Below are 22,975 nucleotides of genomic sequence, written 5' to 3'. Positions count from 1 at the left end.
TAAACAATTTACAATGGGAGATAGAAAGTTCATGTAAAAAGGATAATGTTATGATTATCATGGGGGGATTTCAATATTCAAGTAGGTAAGGAAAATCAGGTTGGTGCTGGATCCTGAGGGAATTTATAGAATGACTACGAGATAGCTTTAAACCAAAAAGCATCTAGCAAGCAGTAGTTCTGTGAATGAAAGCCCCTTCTTAATGAGACAGGTTTGAGAAGAAAGGCCAGCCTGGTTCAAGCTGACAGGATGGCGACATTTACTCTAATAACCACACTCTACAACAGTGGTGTTACAGAGGAGCAATTCTGACTACACAACACATTGAACCTTGAAGTGGATGGGTTACACTCACTGCCCACTGCATTACAGGAGGTAATCAATAAAGTGGCCACTGAGTGTATAAAGGACCTTCTACTGTGTTTAAATCAACTTCTTGGATAGGTCCCTGTATAATAAATGAAATGGAGGGCTATGTGAGAGAGAAGGGTTAGGTTGATCTCAGAGTAAGTTAAAGGGTTGGTACAATATTGTGGGCCAAAGGGCCTGCACTGTGTTAAACTGCTCAACGAAATACTCTTTCTCTATTAAATTGCACTGTTCCAGAGAAAATAGTTCAAACGTTCAACCTCTGCTTTGGACCTCAGATTTCCTATTGTTGAATGTATTTGTGAATTCACCCCCCCTGGTTTTCATGATCTCTGCTTTACGGGTCACTTTTTCTTGTTGCAGGTTAATCTGTTCAGGTTCATTTTTACTATTTTGATTTTACCGTAAATTACGTGGAACTAATTGATATGATATTTCATGCAATTGCCTTCTAATCTGAATAACTTAATAGTTCAAATAGAATATTTTATGCAATATCTGTGTTTCCATGAGATTATGTTATAAATTCGATCTCAGTGAGGAATATTCATTATGTTTGCATAATTTTAATTCATATCACTTGAATTATACTTGTAAGCTTTCTTGTTGCCTGTTCTGTCCACCAGCTTTGATTCAATCACGTCTTCTTTTCCACCTCTCCTGGGGGTAGCGGCTTGCCTTCATTTGAAGCTGTATCTGTGATCTCTCATTGGCACCTGTCGCTCCTATTCCAATCCCTTGACAATAGTTTCCATAAGAATTGTTTATATGATGTTAATTTATTCCATTAACAAGAGTAATACAAGGAATTACTATTTTTCACAGTTGATTTGGTATTATTTGTCATGGTTGCTTTATCTTTATGTTGGTTTAATTCTACATCAATTTTCCTTATGTGTGTACCAGAAACCTGCATTTCTTGTAGGTAGTTGAGTTGATAATTCTAAGATAACCGAGACTAAAATTTAGTGCAATTGTGCAATTTAGTAAAACCGACTGGAAACAAGAAATGCGGCTTTAAAATGTGTTTTATTTGGAAACTTTTCCATACCTCTCACTCCCATTTATCACACACAGCTTGAAATAGCCCTTAATGTCTCAGACAAGAACTATACTAGAGAAGCTGAACACTCACTTCTTGAGTTACGTGATAAACGTGAAGCCAGTCAGTCTTGCACCTTTATTCCAGAGGAAGATTACCGCCCAGCAACTGCTGACCAGATTGAACTTTTTGTTGTAAGTGCAAGTTTCCACAATTGTTTTCAACGAAGCGTTAATGCAGTTATTTAGATAATGTTAGAGAATCGTTGGCAGCTGTGCCCTGAGTAAATAAATCATGGCAAAAGCAAGTTTTAAAAATAGTTTCAAAAGTGCATTAAGTTAAAGGTACTAATGCACTTTACAGGTTAAAATTTTAAAAATAAGGCTGCAAAATATCTGAAAATACTAATTTGTGAATATTAGTGTATTCTCGGCACTGGTTTAAAGACATTCGTTTTAATCCTCACATTATGCATTATGGCAGTCTGTCACACAGTCTAGATTTTAATTATGGATCTAGAGCAAATATTCACAATCAGTTGCTGCTTTAAAATTGATATTTATCAGAAAATAATTTGGAATTATTCATTCTACAGGAAGTTTTTGAAGTTCCAAATGAAGGCCCAAATCAAGGTGAGTACTAATTTTCATGTGGATTTTTCAAGCATTAGTAATGTAATGCCACTATATTATGAGCTGTCACAAACATTCATTTCCATTGGACTTGCAGGCAGTCAGTGCCCAGGACAAGTCAAAGCTAGTGTAAAGGCAAAAGAGAGGGCATACAACAAAGCAAAAATGAGTTGGACGTCAAACGACTGAGAAGTTTTTAAAACCCTACTGAGAACAAAAGAATCATTAGGAGGGAAAAGATAAAATATGAAAGCAAGCTAGCAAACAATATCAAAGTGCATAGTAAAAGCATTTTCAAGTATGTAAAAAATAAAAGAGATGAGAGTGGATGTAGGATGCTAGAAACTGTGGCTGGTGAAATAATACCAGGAGCCAAGGAGACGGCAGATGAACTGAGTGAGTATTTTGCTTAAGTCTTCACAGAGAGCAGAGCATTCTAGCAGTGTGCCAGATGTTGAAGGGTGTGAGTGCAGTTACCATTATAAGGGAGAAGGTGCTCAAAAAGCTAAAGACTCAAGGGTACATAAGTAACCCAGGCCAGATAAACTGCACTCTAGGGTGCTGAAAGAGGTAGCGGGAGAGATTGTTGGCTTTATTAATGATCTTTCAAAAATCATTGGACTCTGGCATCGTACCAGAGGACTGGAAAAGTACAAATCTCACTCCACTCCTTAAGAAAGGAAATTATAGACCAGTTAGCCTGATCTTAGCGGTTGGGAAAATATTGGAGTCAATTGTTAGGGACGAGGTTATGGAGTAGTTGGAAACACAGAACAAGATAGGACAAAGTCAGCATGGTTTCCTTAAGGGAAAATCTTGGCTGACGAACCTGTTGTAATTCTTTGAGGAGATTACAAGTAGGATAGATAAAGGTGTGTAGAGAATGTTGTATATTTGGACTTTCAGAAGGCCTTTGACAAGGTGCCACACATGAGGCTGCTTACCAAGTTAAGAGCCCATGGTATTACAGGAATGTTACTGACATGGTTAGAGAATTGGCTGATTGGTAGGAGGCAGCGAGTGGGAATAAAAGGATCCTTTTCTGCTTGGCTGCCAATGACTAGTGGTGTTATGCAGAGGTCGGTGTTGGGACTGCTTTTTATGTTCTATATAATGATTTAAATGATGAAATGGATGGCTTTGTTGCCAAATTTGCAGATGATACGAAGATTGGTGGAGGGGCAGGCAGTGTTGAGGTTACAGGTAGGCTGCAGAAGATTAGGAGAATGGGCAAGAAAGTGCAAATTAAAAACAGTTTGGAAAATACATTGTCAAGCACTTTGGTAGTAGAATTTAAAGTGCAGACTTTTCTAAATGGGGGAAAAAATCCAAAAACCTGAGATGCAAAAGGACTTGGGAGTCCTTGTGCAGAACACCTTAAAGGTTAACTTGTAGGTGGAGTCGGTGGTGAGGAAGGCAAATGCAGAGTTAGCATTCATTCCAAGAGGTCTAGAATACAAGAGCAGGAATGTGATGCTGAGGCTTTATGGGGCACTGGCAGTATTGTGAACAGTTTTGGGTTCCTCATCCAAGAAAAGATATGCTGGCATTGGAGAGGGTTCAGAGGAGGTTCACAAGGATGATTCTGGGAATGAAACGGTTATCTTATGAGGAACATTTGATAGCTCTGGGTCTGTACTTGCTGTAATTTGAAGGATGAGGGAGTATGTCATTGAAACGTTTTGAATGTTGAAATGCCTGGACAGAGTAGGTGTGAGAGAGAGGAGAGAGGCACGTCCATTTAAGACAGATGTGGAGAAATTCCTTTAGTCAGATGGTAGTGAATTTGTGGAATTTGTTACCACAGGTAGCTGTGGATACTGGGTCATTGGTTATATTTAAGACAGAGCTTGATAGGTTCTTCATTGGCCACAGCATCAAGGGTTACAGGGAGAAGGCCGGAGAGTGGGGCTGAGGAGGGGGACAAAGGATCAGCAATGATTGAATGGCGGAGCAGATGGGCCAAATGGCCTAATTCTTCTTCTATGTCTTACGGTCTTATGGACACAGGGAGTATGTAAGAACCTGACATTTATTTTGCTCATTTATAAAATAGATTATTAACAATGTTCCCTCTAATTTTTAGTAGTCAGTGTGCGCAAAAATCTTATGTTGTGCAAATTTTTTCCTTGTGCCAAAAGTATGTGTGCACTGAATGCACACATGGCACAGTTTATGTAGGTTTACAAAATATTTGACATAACACTGCACAGAATAACAACAAAATAACATTACATATTTAAGTCACTCAGTTATTTTTTTTCTCTCTCCTGTCTTTGGCATTTACCCATTCTTTGTAAACTCTATCTAGACTAATAGAGCTTCCATCCAATTGATAGCTTTTGATTCTCATTAACATATCCAAATAACATTCACCTAAACGGTTTCTCAGTTTGTTTTTGAGTTGATTCATTAGGCTAAAACCTCGTTCACCATCCACACTAGACGCAAGAAAGGTTTCCCCAATGTCCATCAACTGTGCAAGGTTGCAAAATTTCATTTTGAAATATAAATGCCACCATTTAAGCAAAGTTTGAAATCAGTTTGGATTTAAATTTTTCTTGCATGGACAATTTGAAATCATTAAACTAACTATTACAGTATTTTTAGCTAGAAAATCATAATATTTTAGACATAAGGCATTAACTTGTTCATCGCCAAATGTGAAGTCACAATCTGCAATTGCGGAGAAATCAAAAGCTGACCGTTCTTGTACCTCATCTTCAGGAAACCTTTCTTCTAAATGAACACAAAGTCTATTTATAAATGTCAACAGCGAACTTGTATCTACTGTGATGTTTTCTTCACATTGTTGGCTTAGAAAAACTTTAAACAAATTTGCAGTTCTTTTGCGCTTCACGCCCTTCGCTTCTTTTGAATTCGACATAGTGAAACAATTTTTTTTGCAATAAAAACTTAGTAAGCTATCTACAGGATTTGTAACAGATCTTTGTAAACTTTATGATATGAACACTGTCCGCCAAAGATGGCTGCCACCATGATGCAGCTGTACAAACTGGAACAGGAAAGATGAGGTGACGTAAATTAGTGACATGCATTGTGGTATTTGAAAAACGGACTAACTAGTTAACAGAAACATTTAGCTAAAAGATTTTCAATAAGTATAATTATTAATTACTGCATTATCTTAGGTAACTAACCTTTTGTGCGCACATTAATTTCCTTTGTGCGCTGGTTGAAAAACGTGTGTGCGCGCACACGCTCACAGCTTAGGGGGAACATAGGTTGTTAATTCAGTATCACAAAGACTAAATAACAAAGGTTTGACATAGATTTGCACTTTTATATATCTGATACAAAAATGCTCTTGCTGTGGAATGATTGGATAGGATGATTTGAGTGTCTCAGAAACTGTTGACCTCTGGGATTTTCATGTTCAGTGGTCTCTACAGTTTATAGTGGTGCATTAAAAAAATTGTTCTGCGTGGTTATTTGAGCTGTTGTCATCTTTTTCTCAAGGTGAACCAGCCTGGCCATTCTCCTCTGACCTCTCTCATTAACAACGCAACAGTGACATGCAGAAGAATATCTCTGAATGCACAACACAAAGTTCAAAAATTCAAAGTTTGAAGTAAATTTAATATCAAAATATGATGCAGTAAATAGCCCTGAGATTTGTCTTCTTTTCGACAGCCATGAAAGGAAAATCATCAAACCCCCCCCCCACGTGCAAAAAAACACAAATCGTGCAAATGGTAAAAAGGGAAAACACAGGTTATAAAACTCCAAACCTCAAATCATTCAAAATATTCAGTTCAGTTCATTCGAACTGCATATTGTTCTTTAACTTCAGGCCACAAAGCCAGTCTGCCCCAATCAAAATCACACAAAATAGGAACAACGAGAAACCAGAAACAGCATAACATGAATTACAGAGCCCAATCTACAAATTGTCGATTGAACCTTGCCCAAGATCCAGGCTTCCAACATCATCCTCTGGTGACATCAAGTGAGACGCAGAGAGTGTCCATATGAGCGCAGGAATCTTCCTGTGGGAGCAGTGGACAAGAGGGGGAGAGAGGGACCATCACATGCAGTTACCTTTCTCTGGCAACACATCAAACTTAGAAGTGGATGGGCTACAGCAGCAGAAGGCCATGAAAATACAGTCAGTGGCCACTTTGTTAGGTACATGATCTATGTGATACCGGAGTAACACACCCATTTTAGAAATGATCAAAAGATTTTTCTCTCTAAATCATGCTTCATATGCTGATAACTAATTTTTCTCCTTAAAAGAATCTGAACTCATCGGTGTATTTTCAAGTTCTAGACTTAGAATATGTTTAAGTAAATATCTTGTTCTCAAGAATAAATGTTCATCTGTGCAAATGATCGATAGATAGTGAGTCTGTTCAGAAAATATGTTTATAGTGTCACAAGACTCAAAGTACAGAGCAGTTTCTGTTCTCTGACTAGGTTAACTCCTGTGTTGTTTTCTCTACAGAAGGGGAGAGCGGCTGTGCTGAGCTTGGTTCTGCATTTACAGGTGTGATCTGTGTGGACCAGAAGAACTTGCAGGAAGAATCTGGCCTTGCTGGTGAAGTTCCTTCCCTGCAGATCATAGTGTGTAGTGCTGAGAGTGTTGGTGATAAGCCTGACAGACCTGAACCTCAGAATGTTCTTGTAGAGAGAGAGCTGAATGCTGAACTGGACTCGCAAGAACTTCCTCTTCCAAAAGGAGAATCAACTAAAGCTGGTTCTAGGTAATAGCCGTAGTATCACTAGGAAAGGCAAAGTAACTGTCTTCATAACTTGCTCACCACTTTAATTTACTCTAATCCATTCATGTGTGGTGTAAATAGAATGCCACTAGGTTAACACCACAAAAAATACGAGATTCTACAGATGCTGAAAATCCAGAACAACACACAGAAAATGCTGGAGGAACTCAGGTCAGGCCACATCTACAGAAATGAATAAACAGTTATAGAAACATAGAAAACCTACAGCACAATACAGGCCTTTCGGCCCACAAAGCTGTGCTGACCATGTTCAAAGTCGATGAGACTCTTCATCAGGACTAGAAAGGAAGGGGGCAGGAGCCAGAAGAAAAAGGTTGGGGGAGGGGATGCTATAAAGTGTAATTATTTTAGATCTGGTGCTTACTCTCAAAGCAAACCTGTGTTGTACTGTTGGGAACTTGTCCTTCCAGATGCTCAGCTCTATTCCACATACAGTGCAATGTTTTTTTCCCCAGGTTTGAGTTTCTTCAGAATTCTCTCTGTCCTCTGATCCACAAGCTTGTTCAAAGCTGAAGCTGGGTATGGACAAACACCAGATATCCTTTTGCCCAGTGAAAATTGATGATTTTCTGACACTGTTTTCCTTTACTTGAATTTCTCATTGTAAATGTGTTTTTCAAAAAATATTTTGGGTGGTTTTATAATGCATTTCTATTAAAATAGTTTATTTCTATTTCATACCTAAAGAGTTAATTTTTTTAATTTGTAGTTCCTTAGTTACTGAAGAACCTGCTGGTGCACACAACAACGTAGCCAGGAGAAGGGGCAGGTTTCTGAAACCAAAACCCAATCTCAGCAATTCCTCCTCTAGAAGCCGAACAAAAAAGCCCTGTCCTAGCACAGAGAGTGAAGAAATGCAAAGCTTTATAGAGCCAACTGGAGAGGCATTGACAAAGGAAAAGCATGGTATGCAAAATGGGCGGAGCCCAATGAGCAATCTTTATTGTTTACAATGAAAAATTTTATTTTTGTTGAAATAAACTGTTAATTTCATAGAACAAACACGAGAAAATCTGCAGATGCTGGAAATTCAAACAACATACACAAAATGCTGGTGGAACACAGCAGGCCGGGCAGCATCTATAAGGAGAAGCACTGTCGACGTTTTGGGTCGAGACCCTTCATCAGGACCTGATGAAGGGTCGACAGTGCTTCTCATTATAGATGCTGCCTGGCCTGCTGTGTTCCACCAGCATTTTGTGTGTGTTGTTAATTTCATAGATTAAGTCATCACAAGCTCTCTACGATTAATCTGTTTGAATACAACTACGCATAGTTTGAATACGTGTGCACATAGGGTAAATATACTGAATTATAAATTTAAAACTTATTTCAGAATTGTGTAGTATGGACAGTGTGGGTGACTGTTGTGATGGAAATGAGACAGATTCTTTGAGTCTCAAAGGCAAGAGCTCTGGACACAGTTTTAATAATAATGAGTTTATGTACAATGGGAGAAAAGCTTGGGAGCAACACAAGTGACTACAATATTCGCACAAACACGCTTGGAATAGACGAATGTGGGAAAAGTCAGGTCGGCAGTACAATACACGGGAAAACGGCGTGGGGACAGAGTACAGGTACACATACAAGCAAGGGAAAAGTAACTACAATACCTGCCACCCCTTGACCAAGGGCAGGTATAGCTCTCTGCTAAAGGGGCAACAATAAACACTCCCACAACCCTATTCAATGCACAGCTTACCACGTGTCTCCAGTGCTGTTCTGCAGTCTTCAGTCTGGAGTGAAGCAGGATGGTCCCTCAAGGATGGCAAAATGAGAGTGAGCCAAGCACATGTAGCACCCTTTATCAGTCAGGGGGCTTGGAGGGTCCAGCCCAGGTGATTTACCGGGGGGGGGGCCAACGGCTTAGTGCTAGACGGGTTAATCCAATTAAGGTGGCCAATAGTTAAGTGTGCATTGATTAGTTGGCAGGGCGAAATGCTGATTGGCAGGTGGTGTGACTTCCAACCAGGTGAGGGCAGTGCTGTCACGTGACAGGCACGGCTCTCTGGATACAGTGACTATATTGAGAAATAATGTTAAGTGCAATCCTTTTGGAAATAACTGTTGACATTTGACATACATTTATGATAAAAACAAATGTGTGCTCAGTTTGCTTATAAATGTAGATTTTGTTTGAGGAACAAGGTATTCAACTCAAGAAATTCAGCTTAAGGTAATAATGCTGCATTTAACATTGATGTACCTGATTTATAAACCTTTCAAGTCCTCGCAGAAATGATAAACTCACCACTTTAAGCACATTATTTTTATTTCGGGTGGTGGACTTTAGGAGATCTAAGCCTCATATGGAGCCAGTGATCATTAATGGAGAATGTGTGGAGCAGGTTAAGACCTACAAGTATCTGGGAGTACAGTTAGACGAGAAGCTAGACTGGACTGCCAACACAGATGCCTTGTGCAGGAAGGCACAGAGTCGACTGTACTTCCTTAGAAGGTTGGCGTCATTCAATGTCTGTAGTGAGATGCTGAAGATGCTCTATAGGTCAGTTGTGGAGAGCGCCCTCTTCTTTGTGGTGGCGTGTTGGGGAGGAAGCATTAAGAAGAGGGACGCCTCACGTCTTAATAAGCTGGTAAGGAAGGCGGGCTCTGTCGTGGGCAAAGTACTGGAGAGTATAACATCGGTAGCTGAGCGAAGGGCGCTGAGTAGGCTACGGTCAATTATGGAAAACCCTGAACATCCTCTACATAGCACCATCCAGAGACAGAGAAGCAGTTTCAGCGACAGGTTGCTATCGATGCAATGCTCCTCAGACAGGATGAAGAGGTCAATACTCCCCAATGCCATTAGGCTTTACAATTCAACCGCCAGGAGTAAGATATGTTAAAGTGCCGGGGTTGATTGTATTAATGTATTTAAGTAAACTACTTAAGAACTTTTTAAAAGCTATTATTAATGCTTTTTGAGATAGTGATTTAGATGCATATCATATTTTTTTACTGAGTTAAGTATTGTATGTAATTAGTTTTGCTACAACAAGTGTATGGGACATTGGAAAAAAGTTGAATTTCCCCATGGGGATGAATAAAGTATCTATCTATCTATCTATCTAATTCTCAGTACAGCTGCTACTATTTTTCTAAGAGAAAATGTTAGTGCAGAGAATTACTAATTGTGCTGCATGTATAGTTGCTGTTCATTGACTTTAGTTCGGCATTCAATACTGTGATCCCCTCCAAGCTGATCACCAAACTTGCAGCTTGGTATCAGCTCATCCCTCTGTAATTGGACCTTGGACTTTCTGACTAACAGACCCCAATCTGTTAAGTTAGACAACCTGTCCTCCTCCATTCTCACCCTGAGTACCGGCGTGCCTCAAGGCTGTGTGCTGAGCTCTCTTCTGTACTCTCTTCTCACCTATGACTATGTTCCGGTACATGGTTCTAATTCCATAATCAAGTTCGCAGACGACACCATGGTGGTTGGCTTGATCATAGGGGATGATGAGACGGCCTACAGAGACAAGGTCCAGCATCTGGCTGCGTGGTGTACCAACAACAACCGGGCCCTTAACACCCAGATGACCAAGGGGATCATTGTGGAGTTCAGGCATGCTAGGAGCCACACTCGTGTCCCCATTTACATTAACAGAGCTGTAGTGGAGTGTGTATCAAGCTTCAAATTCCTTGGTGTCCACATTTCCGATGATCTCATCTGGTCCCTGAACTCCTCCATCCTGATCGAAAAGGTGCAACAATTGCCCACCGTTGAGAACATCTACTATAAACACTGCTTGGGCAGGGCGAAAAGCATTATCAAGGATGCATCTCATCCTAATCATGGAGTTTTTACTCTCCTCCCATCCGGTGGACAGTACAGGAGCCTCTGCTCCCGCACCAGCAGGCTCAGGAAGAGCTTTTTCCCTGAGGCTGTGACCCTGTTGAACCTCACATCACAGCGCTGAGTGGTATTGCACCCATATTGTACTGTCTCAGTACTTTTATATTTGTCTGCTGTAGCACTTTTTATTCGCAGTTATTTTGTAAATAACGCTATTCTTAGAACTTCTGGTTAGATGCTAACTGCATTTCATTGGCTTTGTACCTGTACTCGGGTTAAAGTTGAATCTAATCTAATCTAATGTGATTCTAGGTAATAAAGCAGAAACAAATTGTGATGACTTGATGCCAGTTCATCTGCTAACAACAGACAGCAGTGAAGAAAATGTAAGCGTAAATCAGATGTCAGCTGATGAATCAAGTGAGATGTCTATAACCAATCAGCAAGAAAAATCTGTGCGTGAAGAACAAGTAAGGAGATCTCAGTATCTGGACCATGCGACCAAGCTTCTAAGTGAAAGGTTAAAATTGTTAGTGTCTGATGAGCAACGCAAATGTGTGGGAGAGGACGATGGAATGAACAGAGAAGAGCATCAGGACAGTGGGTCTGAGCATCTGCGTGAAAGGTTAAACTTACTGATATCTGATGAGCAAGGCAGATGTGTGGGAGAAGCAGGAGGAGTAAATAGAACTGAACATATGGAAAATGGATCCCAGCATCTGACTGAGAAGCTAAGTTTGTTAGTAACTGACAAGAAAGACCAGTGTGTGACAGTGAGTAATACTGAGCCCGTGGACAGCAACATCCACAACTGTGGTAAAGAGTTATTAATGTGTGATGAACAAGAGGAAGGTGTTGCGGGGGAAGAACAAGTGAATATGACGGCGTATCTGGGTGAAAGGTAAGGGACGAAAATTCTTGAACTATTCCTGTAATATCTGGCTGGGTTGTTTTGGCATCTGTTTCAGAGTCTTTTAAGAAAAAAACATACAACAGAAATGTAAGGAAATTTGTGTGTGAGATAAAATAGATTTTATTTACAGACAAATGTATTAGCATACAAAATGCTGGAGGAACATAGCAGGCCAGCAACACTTATTACTTACTGCCAGTTACATCGCTGATGTTGAGAGCGGCAATAGTTCAGGGCTTCCATCATCATGCCAGTAGCTTCCTCCCAGTTTTCACTACTGTCGTTATGCAAGTCCCAGGTGAAGACTCAGCATTACTGTCGCACACAGATGTAGAAGGATTCTTCATTGCTGTTTCGCTAACAGTTGCTAGCCTCGAGTTGAATCCCCAATCCTTGGACTGGTGGACTGGTCTGGCCTCTACCCTTTGATCTGATGTGCATGGGTGACCCTACCAAGAGCCAAAACATAAAGCCCTGACTCCAAACAATGTAGCTCTCGCAGATCATTAAGACATGCAAGCCTCCAAACCGTGGCAAGGATGTGGTCTTCTTGGAGGAGGCAGTATCTATGGAAATGAATAGTTGAAGTGAGGAGCTGAAGAAGAACCTTGGCCCGAAACATTGACTGTCTATTCCTTTCCACACATTTCGTCTGACCAGCTGAGTTCCTCCAGCATTTTGCATGTGTTGCTTTAGATTCCCAACATCTGCAGAATCTCTTGTGTTTAAAATATATTAATATTGTTTGTTTTTGTGTGTGTGTGATGTCAAACCTGTCTTTAGGATGTCTTCAGCACATAATCAACCAGACGCAAGATTTGAAAGTCAGGATGTTGAACAAGGGATTTCCTCAGATACATACTGCGCACAGTCTGCAGTGGCGTTTTGTCATATTGCTGATCCAACACTGTCCATTGAGGCTACAGAAACAACTGCACAAGTTTTGTGCTCGAGTTACTCCCCAAAGGTGAGCAGTATTACCAGGCTGCCCCAGCACTTCCTTAGGTTGTACTGGTTGTTATCACATTACACAGTACATGTAATTAACGAATCTGGATTTTGACAAGGAAATTTGGGTAGATCTTATTAAATAGTAATTTTGCTATGTATTCCAATATAAAATTGCCAATAAAATCCTTTGTTGTGTGTGCACACCTTTAACTCCTGGTGTAGTCGTCGGGGTACCGTCACAACAAGCTTTTTGCACCGATCTTTTTGGTTATTGCTCATCATCGTCTTGGGCATCTGAAACCTGGCGGAGCCCATCCCTTTCCAGGTTTTTTGGAGCCGGCTGGATTCAAACTCGTGATTCAAACTCCGAAGTCCGGCGCTGATGCCACTATGCCACCAGCCGACCTTGTTGTTAGTACCATTTAATAAATTATACTATTTTGTAAAAAGGCAGATGAGGTCCTTTTTAAAAACAAATTCGGGAAAGAGTATTTGGGGAGCTGTAGAAAATTCAGTTTTAGCCCAGCTTTTGGATAGGAGAATGAAGATTACTGAACATGCAAATGCTTGGTGAGATTGGAAATGAATGCACTCCAGTTCTAGTGGAGATGAATCTGCTGAGTAATTCTCCTAACTATTCAGTAACATACTCTCAACATTTTAGGAACAGCTTCTTCCCCTCTGCCATCAGATTTCTGAATGCACAGTGGACCCATGAACACTATTTCTCTGTTTCTGCTCTTTTTTTGCACTACTCATTTAATTTTTAAAATATATGTTCCTTGTTATAATTTTTCTTATATTGTGCAGTACTATTATAGATTCTGTGGATCTAATTGAAAATCCCCTTGCTGTGGATCTTTGCTTTAACCTGGAACAGATGGCGCTTGGACTAAACAGCTTTCTTTCTACCAATTCATGCAATTCCCAATGAAGATATGGAATTTGTTCTTTGTAATTAATGCAGGTCTCAAAAAGTTACAAATGAATTATTTTGTTTTCTTAAAAACTTGATTTAAAATATGATTTTTGTAGATTGACGTACAAGAATGTCAAAGTGTGGTACACCAAGAAGCACTGAACATTTCTGAAGGAAACTTGGGTATGTATGACACAAGCTGCATAAACTGATTTTTTTTTACCCTCCAACCTTTTGTACAGAATACAGAACAGATATTTGATTAAGTAGTAACGGGATGGGGAACCTCGCTGTTAGTGCCAGAGCAGTTAATGGAGAGGTTGTGGAGGCAGATGATGTTAAGACCTCAGACAAAGTTAAGAATCAAAAGGTTAAGCATGGTACAACTAGTGTCCTGAGCTGATTATATTTCAATGCAAGAGTATCATAGGAAAGGTGGATAATAGAGCTGAAGATGAGATAACACACACAAAATGCTGGTGGAACACAGCAGGCCAAGCAGCATCTATAGGAAGAGGAAGAGTCGACATTTCGGGCCAAGACCTGTCGTCATGACTAATGGAAAGAAGAGATAGTAAGAGGTTTGAAAGGGGGAGGGGGAGATCCGAAATGATAGGAGAACACAGGAAGTGGAGGGATGAAGCTAAGAGCTGGAAAGTTGATTGGCAAAAGGGATACACAGCTGGAGAAGGGAAGGGATCATGGGACGGGATGCCTAGGGAGATAGAAAGGGGGAGGGGTGCACCAGTGGGAGATGGAGAGCAGGCAAGGAGAGTGATTGTGAGAGGGACAGAGAGAGAAAAAGGAAAGAAAAGAAGAAAAGGGAAAAACTAATAAATAAATAGATAAGGGATGGGGTAAGAAGGGGAGGAGGGGCATAAACGGAAATTAGAGAAATCAATGTTCATGCCATCAAGTTGGAGGCTACCCAGACAGAATATAAGGTGTTGTTCCTCCAACCTGAGTGTGGCTTCATCTTGACAGTAGAGAGGAGGCCATGGATAGACATATCAGAATGGGAATGGGACGTGGAATTACAGACAGACAGACATACTTTATTGATCCCGAGGGACGTGTGGCCACTGGGAGATCCTGCTTTCTCTGGCGGACAGTGCATAGGTGTTCAGCGAAACGGTCTCCCAGTTGGTGTCGGGTCTCACCGGGAGGACCAGATGCAGTATCATCCGACTCACAGGTGAAATGTCGCCTCACCTGGAAGGACTGTCTGGGGCCCTGAATGGTGGTGAGGGAGGAAGTGTAAGGGTAGGTGTAGCACTTGTTCCGCTTACAAGGATAAGTGCTGGGAGGGAGATTGGTGGGAAGGGATGTGGGAGGCCGAATGGACAAGGGAGTCACGTAGGGAGCGATCCCTGCGGAAAGCAGAAAGAGGGGGAGAGGGAAAGATGTGCTTGGTGATGGGATTCTGTTGGGGGTGGTGGAAGTTACGGAGAATTATATGTTGGACCCTGAGGCTGGTGGGGTGGTAGGTGAGGACAAGGGGAACCCTAACCCTAGTGGGCTGGCGGGAGGTTGGGGTGAGAGCAGATGTGCGTGAAATGGGTGAGATGTGTTTGCTCTCAGCCCATCCTCCCGCCACCCCACTAGGGATAGGGTTCCCCTTGTTTCCTTATCCTCATCTACCACCCACTCTCAGGTTGGAGGAACAACACCTTATATTCCGTCTGGGTAGCCTCCAACCTGATGGCATGAACGTTGATTTTTCTAACTTACGTTAATGCCCCTCCTCCCCTTCTTACCCCATTCCTTATTTATTTATCTATCTATTTAATATTTTTTCCCTTTTTTCTTTTCTCTCTCCCTCTCACAATAACTCCTTGCCTGTTCTCCATCTCTCTCTGGTGCTTCCCTCGCCCTTTCTTTCTCCCTAGGCCTTGCATCCCATGATCCTCTCTCTTCTCCAGCCGTGTATCCCTTTTGCCAATCAACATTCCAGCTCTTAGCTTCACCCCTCCCACTTTCAAATCTCTTACTATCTCTTCTTTCAGTTAGTCCTGATGAAGGGTCTTGGCCCGAAACGTCGACTGTACCTCTTCCAACAGATGCTGCCTGGCCTGCTGCGTTCCACCAGCATTTTGTGTGTGTTGTTTGAATTTCCAGCATCTGCAGGTTTCCTTGTGTTTGCGTGAAGATGAGGTAGCTGGTTTACAAACAGAGGCAATGTGTAGTGAGGCGTGGTTGTTGATGGGGCAAAATTGCAGTCAGTAGGATGAGTTGCAACGTAAAAGATGGACAAAATGGAAAAAGGTGAATACAGGACCGAAGGTGTTGTATTTGAATCTGCACCGTATATGGAATAAAGTGGATGAACTTGCAGCACAGTTGCAGATTGGTAAGTATGATGTTGTAGGCATCACTGAATCATGGCTGAAAGAAGATTATAGCTGGAAGCTTAATGTCAAGGATACACATAGTATCGAAAGGACTGACAAGATGTCAGAGTTGGTGATGTTGCTCTGATAGTAAAAAAATGAAAACATAAAAATCAAAGAGACGGTATACAATAGAGCAAGTATTAGTGGGAGGTTAGAGGATTGGGAAGCTTTTAAAAACCAACAGAAGGCAACTAAAATACTCATTAAAAAGGTAAAGATGAAATACAAAAGTAAGCTAGCCAATAATATTAAAGAAGATACTAAAAGTTTCTTCGGATACATAAAGTGTAAAAGAGAGGTGAGAGAGGATATCGGAGAATTGGAAAACGATGCTGGAGAGGTAGTAATGAGGGACAACGAAAATTGCAAATGTCACTCCACTCTTCAAGAAGGGAAAGTGGCAGAAGAAAGGAAACTATAGGCCAATTAGTCTGACCTCAGTGGTTGGGAAGGTGTTGGTGTTGATTATTAAGGATGAGGTCTTAGGGTACTGGGAGGCATGTGATAATATAGGCTATAGTCAGCATGGTTTCCTCAAGGGAAAATCTTGCCTGACAAATCTGTTGGAATTCTTCGAAGAAATAACAAGCAGAATAGATAAAGGAGAATTGGTTGAAGTTGTGTACTTGGATTTTCAGAAGGCCTTTGACAAGATGCCGTACATGAAGCTGCTTAACAAGCTACGGGCCCATGGTGTTACAGGAAAGATTCTAGCATGGATAAAGCAATGGCTGATTGGCAGGAGGCAAAGAATGGGAATAAAAGAATCCTTTTCTGGGTGACTGGATGATGAAATTGATGGCTTTGTTGCAAAGTTTGCAAACAATATGAAGATAGGTGGAAGGGCATGTAATTTTGAGGAAGTGGGGAGGCTACAGGAGGATTTAGATTAAGAGAATAGGCAAAGAAATGGCAGATGGAATGCAGTGTTAGGAACTGTATGGTCATGCACTTTGGTAGAAGAAATGAAAGGGTTGAATATTTTCTAAATGGAGAGAAAACAAAAAAAGCAGGTGCAAAGGGACTTGGGAGTCCTTATGCAGGTGCTGGCAAGTAGGTACAGAGGAGATGTCAAGTTTTTTTTTACACTGGTGAGTGCGTGGAATGGGCTACCATTGATGGTGGTAAAGTTGGATATGATCGGGTCTTTAAAGAGACGCCTGGATACGTACATGAAGCTTAGAAAAATAGAGGGCTTTGAGTAACCCTAGGTAATTTCTAAAGTAAGTACATGTTCGGCACAGCATTGTGTGTCAAAGGGTCTGTATTGTGCTGTAGGCTTTCTATGTTTCAATTAATTTGTAGGTTGCATCTGCGGTGAGGAAGAATTCATTTCAAGAGGACTAGAATATAAAAACAAGGATGTATTGTTGGGACTTTATAAAGCATTGGTGAGGCCTCACTTGGGAGTATTGTGAGCAGTTTTGGGCCCAGTATCTTAGAAAGGCTGTGCTGTATCTGGAGAGGGTTCAAAGGAGGTTCATGAAAATGATTCCAGGATTGAATGGCTTGACATATGAAAAATGTTTGATGTCTCTGGCCCTGTATTTATGGAATGTCAGAAGAATGAGGGGTGGCCTCATTGAAATCTATCAAATCGTGAAATCCTTGATAGAGTGGATGTGGAGAAGATGCTTCCTATGGTGAGGGAGTCTAAGACCAGAGGGCACAGCCTCAGAATAGAGGGGTGTCCTTTTAGAACAGAGATGAAGAGGACTTTCTTTTCCCAGAGAGTGGTGATTTTGTGGAATTCTTTGCCACAGACAGCTGTGGAGGCTATCTTTGTATATTTAAGGCAGAAGGCAATACATTCTTGATTGGTCAGTGCAAGAAGGGATGTAGCGTGAAAGTAGGAGACTGGAGCTGGGAGGAAAATTGGATCAACCATGGTGAAATGGCAGAGCTGACTTGATAAGCCAAATGGCCTAATTCTGCTCCTATTTCTTATGGTTCATGATTTTCGTTTATAAGAAAACAGATTCACGGGATAGAGACACAGTGGTCACAGCTGGTACTGGCTGCCTGCCCCTAGCTGCCCTGAGAAGTACAAACCCCATTTCCAGAAAAGTTGGGATATTTCCCAAAATGCAATAAAAACAAAAATCTGTGATATGTTAATTCACGTGAACCTTTATTTAACTGACAAAAGTACAAAGAAAAGATTTTCAATAGTTTTACTGACCAACTTAATTGTATTTTGTAAATATACACAAATTTAGAATTTGATGGCTGCAACACACTCAACAAAAGTTGGGACAGAGGCATGTTTACCATTGTGTTACATCACCTTTCCTTTTAATAACACTTTTTAATCGTTTTGGAACTGAGGATACTAATTGTAGTAGATTTGCAATTGGAAATTTTGTCCATTCTTGCTTGATATAAGACTTCAACTGCTCAACAGCCCGTGGTCTCCGTTGTCTGATTCTGCTCTTCATGATGCGCCATTCATTTTCAATAGGAGATAGATCTGGACTGGCAGCAGGCCAGTCAAGCACACACACTCTGTGTCTACAAAGCCATGCTGTTGTAGCCCGTGCCGAATGTGGTCTGGCATTGTCCTGCTGAAATAAGCATGGATGTCCCGGGAAGAGACGTTGCCTTGATGGCAACATATGTCTCTCTAAAATCCTAATATACGCCTCAGAGTCAATGGTACCTTCACATACATGCAACTCACCCATGCCGTGGGCACTGATGCACCCCCATACCATCACAGATGCTGGCTTTTGCACCTTTTGCTGATAACAATCAGGATGGTCGTTTTCATCTTTGGCACGGAGAACTCGGTGCCCGTTTTTTCTGAAAACTAGCTGAAATGTGGACTCATCTGACCACAGCACACGGTTCCACAGTCTTTTGGTCCATCTGAGATAAGCTTGGGCCCAGAGAACTCGCCGGCATTTCTGCATAGAGTTGATGTATGGCTTCCTCCTTGCGTAATACAGTTTCAAGTTGCATTTCTGGATGCAGCGACGGACTGTGTTAAGTGACAATGGTTTTCCGAAGTACTCCCGAGCCCAGGTGGCTATAATTGTCACAGTAGCATGACGGTTTCCTAGGCAGTGCCGCCTGAGGGCTCGAAGTTCACGCGCATTCAACAGTGGTTTCCGACCTTGCCCTTTACGCACTGAGATGTCTCTGAATTCTCTGAATCTTTTCACAATATTACATACTGTAGATGTTGAAAGACCTAAATTCTCTGCAATCTTGTTCCTTTTGAACTGACTAACAATTCTGTCACGAATTTTGACACAAAGGGGTGAGCCACGACCCATCCTTGCTTGCAAAGACTGAGCCTTTGATGGACGCTACTTTTATACCCAGTCATGATACCTCACCTGCTACCAATTAGCCTGCTTAATGTGGAGTCTTCCAAACTGATGTTACTTGAATATTGTGTGCACTTTTCAATCTTATTTTAACTCTGTCCCTACTTTTGTTGAGTGTGTAGCAGCCATCAAATTCTAAATTTGTGAATATTTACAAAATACAATTAAGTTGGTCAGTAAAACTATTGAAAATCTTTTCTTTGTACTTTTGTCAGTTAAATAAAGGTTCACGTGAATTAACATATCACAAATTTTTGTTTTTATTGCATTTTGGAAAATATCCCAACTTTTCTGGAAATGGGGTTTGTAGATGCAATGCTTGAGTTTCTGGATTAGATTTCTGCAGAGGGAAGCTTTCATCACATCTGTGTGCAGTTGGTCTCACTTGTATCCTGATTAAGGAAAATGAGTATTACTTGAGTTGTAGGGAAATGTTGAATATATTAGGGCTTTATTCCCTGGAGTGCAGGAGAATGAAGGTAGCTTTGATTGAGGGAAACAAAACTCATGAAGAGTGAAGATAGGGTAAATGCAAGCAGGCTTTTTTCACTGGAGGTCATGGGGTAAGGGTGAAAGGTGAAATTATTTAAGGCGAACTTGAGGGGAAGTTGTTCACTCAGTGTGGTGAGAGTGTGCAATGAGCAACCAGCAATTGTAACGTTTGAGAGAAATGTAGGTATGTACATGGTTGGGAGGATTGTAGGGGCTATGGTCTAGGTGCAAGTCAATGGGACTAGGTAGAATAATAGCTTGGTATGGGCTAAATGGGCCGAAGGGTCTGTTTCTGTGCTGTAATGCTCTATGATTCTATGACTAAAGTGACTCATTTGCTTCCTTAGTGGATCCAAATGTAATTTCATTATGTCACACACCACTGCAAGACCTGTGTTCGAGTTGGCAGTATTCCAACAGGCAAGGGAATAGAACTCTGGTAACAATGGATAAGAACTGGTAGATGTTTAAATAGGGGTGAGGTCTAATTAGCTCCATGAACTGGCAACTACTGACTTTCTAAGTGGTTGAACTCAGTTAGAAAGGACTGTAAACACAGGCATCCTATCACAGTAAGGGATGACAGTTATTGGAAGGCTGTCGAGGCTTTAGAAAGGGTGCAGAAGAGGTTTACCAGGATACTGCCTGGATTAGAGGGCATATGCTAAAACAAGATGTTGGACAAATTTCGGTTGTTTTCTCTGGAGCAGTGGAGATTGAGGGACAACCTGATTATAAGATTATGAGAAGCATAGATTGAGTAGGCAGATAGTATCTATTTTCCCAATGTTGAAATGCCTAATATCAGAGGGTATGAATTTAAGGTGAGGGAGTAAATTCAAAGCAGATGTGAGAGACAGGTTTTTTTTTTTTACAGAGAGTAGTGAGTGTGTGGAGTGCGCTGTCTTGGATGTTAGAGGCAGATATATTAGGGACATTTAAGAGAAGTTCAGATAGGGCATAGGAACGTGAGGAAAATGGAAGAATATAGACAAATATAATAGAATATAATGTAGGCAGAAGGAATTAGTTTAGTTGGCCATTTGATTATTAATATATTTGGTTCAGCACGACATTGTGGGCCGAGGGGCCTGATCCATGTGCTGAAATTCGGATGGTTTCAACTACAAACTGGTAATAGAATCAATGGTCTAATTAGTACATTTCAGATATCCTTACTGTAATCAGCAAACATAGAACAGTTCAGCACAGTACAGGCCCTTCGGCCCACAATGTTATGATGATCTATATAAACCTATTCCATAATCAATGTAACCCTTCCTTCTTGCACATCCTATAATCCTCCATTTTTCCTACATCCATGTGCCTATCCAAGAGTTTCTTAAATGTCCCCAATGTATTTGCCTCTACCAACACCCCTGGCATTGTGTTCCACACACTCAGCAATCTGTTTAAAGAAAAACGTACCTCTGACATCCTTCCTAAACTTTTGTCCAATCACCTTAAAAGCAACTGATTGTAAATGGTGGATTGTGAGCATTTATTTAGTTCTATAGGTTTGCCTGGCTAATGTATGTGTTGCAGTCCATTTTCCAAATAATTATATGGCATCAGTTTGAGTTAAATTAGTTCTTGGTGGTTTTGTTTTATTTTAGAGAACTTAATGGCAGTGGAAAGCCCAAAAGGGGAGACGATCATATTAACCTTGGTTGAGATCCCAGCCTCCTCTTTAACCGGATACAGTGAGTCCTCTGCTTCCTACATGCCTAATTCAGAAAATAGCCTCGGTTTCACTACATCGTATCCACCTCTATTGACTGAACATACAGAAATTACTGCAAGGTAAACCCTGTTTTTCTACATTTTCACTTTGAAACACAACTACAACAGAAATACATTTACAGTTAGTCCCCGTTTTTCGAACGTTCGCTTTATGACGGCTCGCTATTACGAAAGACCTACATTAGTACCTGTTTTTGCTAACCAAAGAGGATTTTCACTTTTACGAAAAAAAGACACCCGGTTTATACATGTGTTTACCCCGATGAAGACTGCAATGACCGTGAAGCCTTGTGTGGGCAGTTGTTTGCGCATGTGTGTACGTGCCGATTTTTTTTTCTTCTCCAGATCGATTTTGGCTCGCTGTCTTCCCAAGTTTAAGTGAAACTACACCGTACATAAAATATTTCAACTTTATATAAGGTGTATATTTATCATATCATTCCTGCTTTTACTATATGTTAGTGTTATTTTAGGTTTTGTGTGTTATTTGGTTTGATTTGGTAGGTTATTTTTTGGGTTTGGGAACGCTCAAAAATTTTTCCCATGTATATTAATGGTAATTGCTTTTTCACATTACGACATTTCAGCTTACAAACGGTTTCATAGGAACGCTCTACCTTCGAGTAGTGGGGGAAACCTGTAATGCAAAATTGACAATATTTTGATCTCTGACAGACAGACAGACGTACTTTATTGATCCCGAGGGAAATTGGGTTTTGTTACAGTCGCACCAGCCAAGAATAGTGTGGAGATATAGCAATGTAAAACCATAAATAATTAAATAATAATAATGATTAAATTATGACAAGTGGAATTAAGTCCAGGACCAGCCTATTTGCTCAGGGTGTCTGACCCTCCGAGGGAGGAGTTGTAAAGTTTGATGGCCACAGGCAGGAATGACTTCCTATGACACTCAGTGTTGCATCTCGGTGGAATGAGTCTCTGCCTGAATGTACTCCTGTGCCTAACCAGTACATTATGGAGTGGATGGGAGACATTGTCCAAGATGACACGCAACTTGGATAGCATCCTCTTTTCTGACACCACCGTCAGAGAGTCCAGTTCCACCCCCACAACATCACTGGCCTTACAAATGAGTTTGTTGATTCTGTTAGTGTCTGCTACCCTCAGCCTGCTGCCCCAGCACACAACAGCAAACATGATAGCACTGGCCACCACAGACTCGTAGAACATCCTCAGCATCGTCCGGCAGATGTTAAAGGACCTCAGTCTCCTCAAGAAGTAGAGACGGCTCTGACCCTTCTTATAGACAGCCTCAGTGTTCTCTGACCAGTCCAGTTTATTGTCAATTTGTATCCCCAGGTATTTGTAATCCTCCACCATATCCACACTGACCCCTTGGATGGAAACAGGGGTCACTGGTGCCTTAGCCCTCCTCAGGTCCACCACCAGCTCCTTAGTCTTTTTCACATTAAGCTGCAGATAATTCTGCTCACACCATGTGAGTAAGTTTCCCACCGTAGCCCTGTACTCAGCCTCATCTCAACTGTGCAATAAAAGCACAAAAAAGATATTGATGGGTTATTTATATACTACTTATTGGTGCTTGAGTGAGAAAGTGACCAGAGCAGATGAACTGTAGTTAATGTTAAGACTC

At 41.1% G+C, this 22,975-nt stretch overlaps 1 protein-coding gene across 5 annotated transcripts in view; it reads left to right on the top strand.

The window, feature by feature from the left end:
- Positions 1 to 22,975, top strand: part of LOC140738594 (uncharacterized) — a 156,063-nt gene that overhangs the window by 84,813 nt on the left and 48,275 nt on the right. For 2 of the 5 annotated variants that reach the window (XR_012101407.1, XM_073066114.1), the window contains exons 18-25: positions 1,447 to 1,605; positions 2,007 to 2,043; positions 6,512 to 6,770; positions 7,519 to 7,715; positions 10,927 to 11,515; positions 12,311 to 12,494; positions 13,514 to 13,580; positions 21,231 to 21,417. Coding sequence is in view for 4 of the 5 variants with exons in the window: in XM_073066114.1 (XP_072922215.1) it covers positions 1,447 to 1,605; positions 2,007 to 2,043; positions 6,512 to 6,770; positions 7,519 to 7,715; positions 10,927 to 11,515; positions 12,311 to 12,494; positions 13,514 to 13,580; positions 21,231 to 21,417 (1,679 nt within the window). In the remaining variant the exon portion in view is untranslated. Of the gene's footprint in view, positions 1 to 1,446; positions 1,606 to 2,006; positions 2,044 to 6,511; positions 6,771 to 7,518; positions 7,716 to 10,926; positions 11,516 to 12,310; positions 12,495 to 13,513; positions 13,581 to 21,230; positions 21,418 to 21,702; positions 21,778 to 22,975 lie in introns of all 5 variants that reach the window. The other 3 variants (XM_073066134.1, XM_073066125.1, XM_073066143.1) reach the window with 3 other exon arrangements.

This window comes from Hemitrygon akajei, chromosome 2 (assembly GCF_048418815.1).
Source record: "Hemitrygon akajei chromosome 2, sHemAka1.3, whole genome shotgun sequence".
Lineage (NCBI taxonomy): Eukaryota > Metazoa > Chordata > Chondrichthyes > Myliobatiformes > Dasyatidae > Hemitrygon > Hemitrygon akajei.
This window is presented reverse-complemented; position numbering and strand designations above follow the sequence as displayed.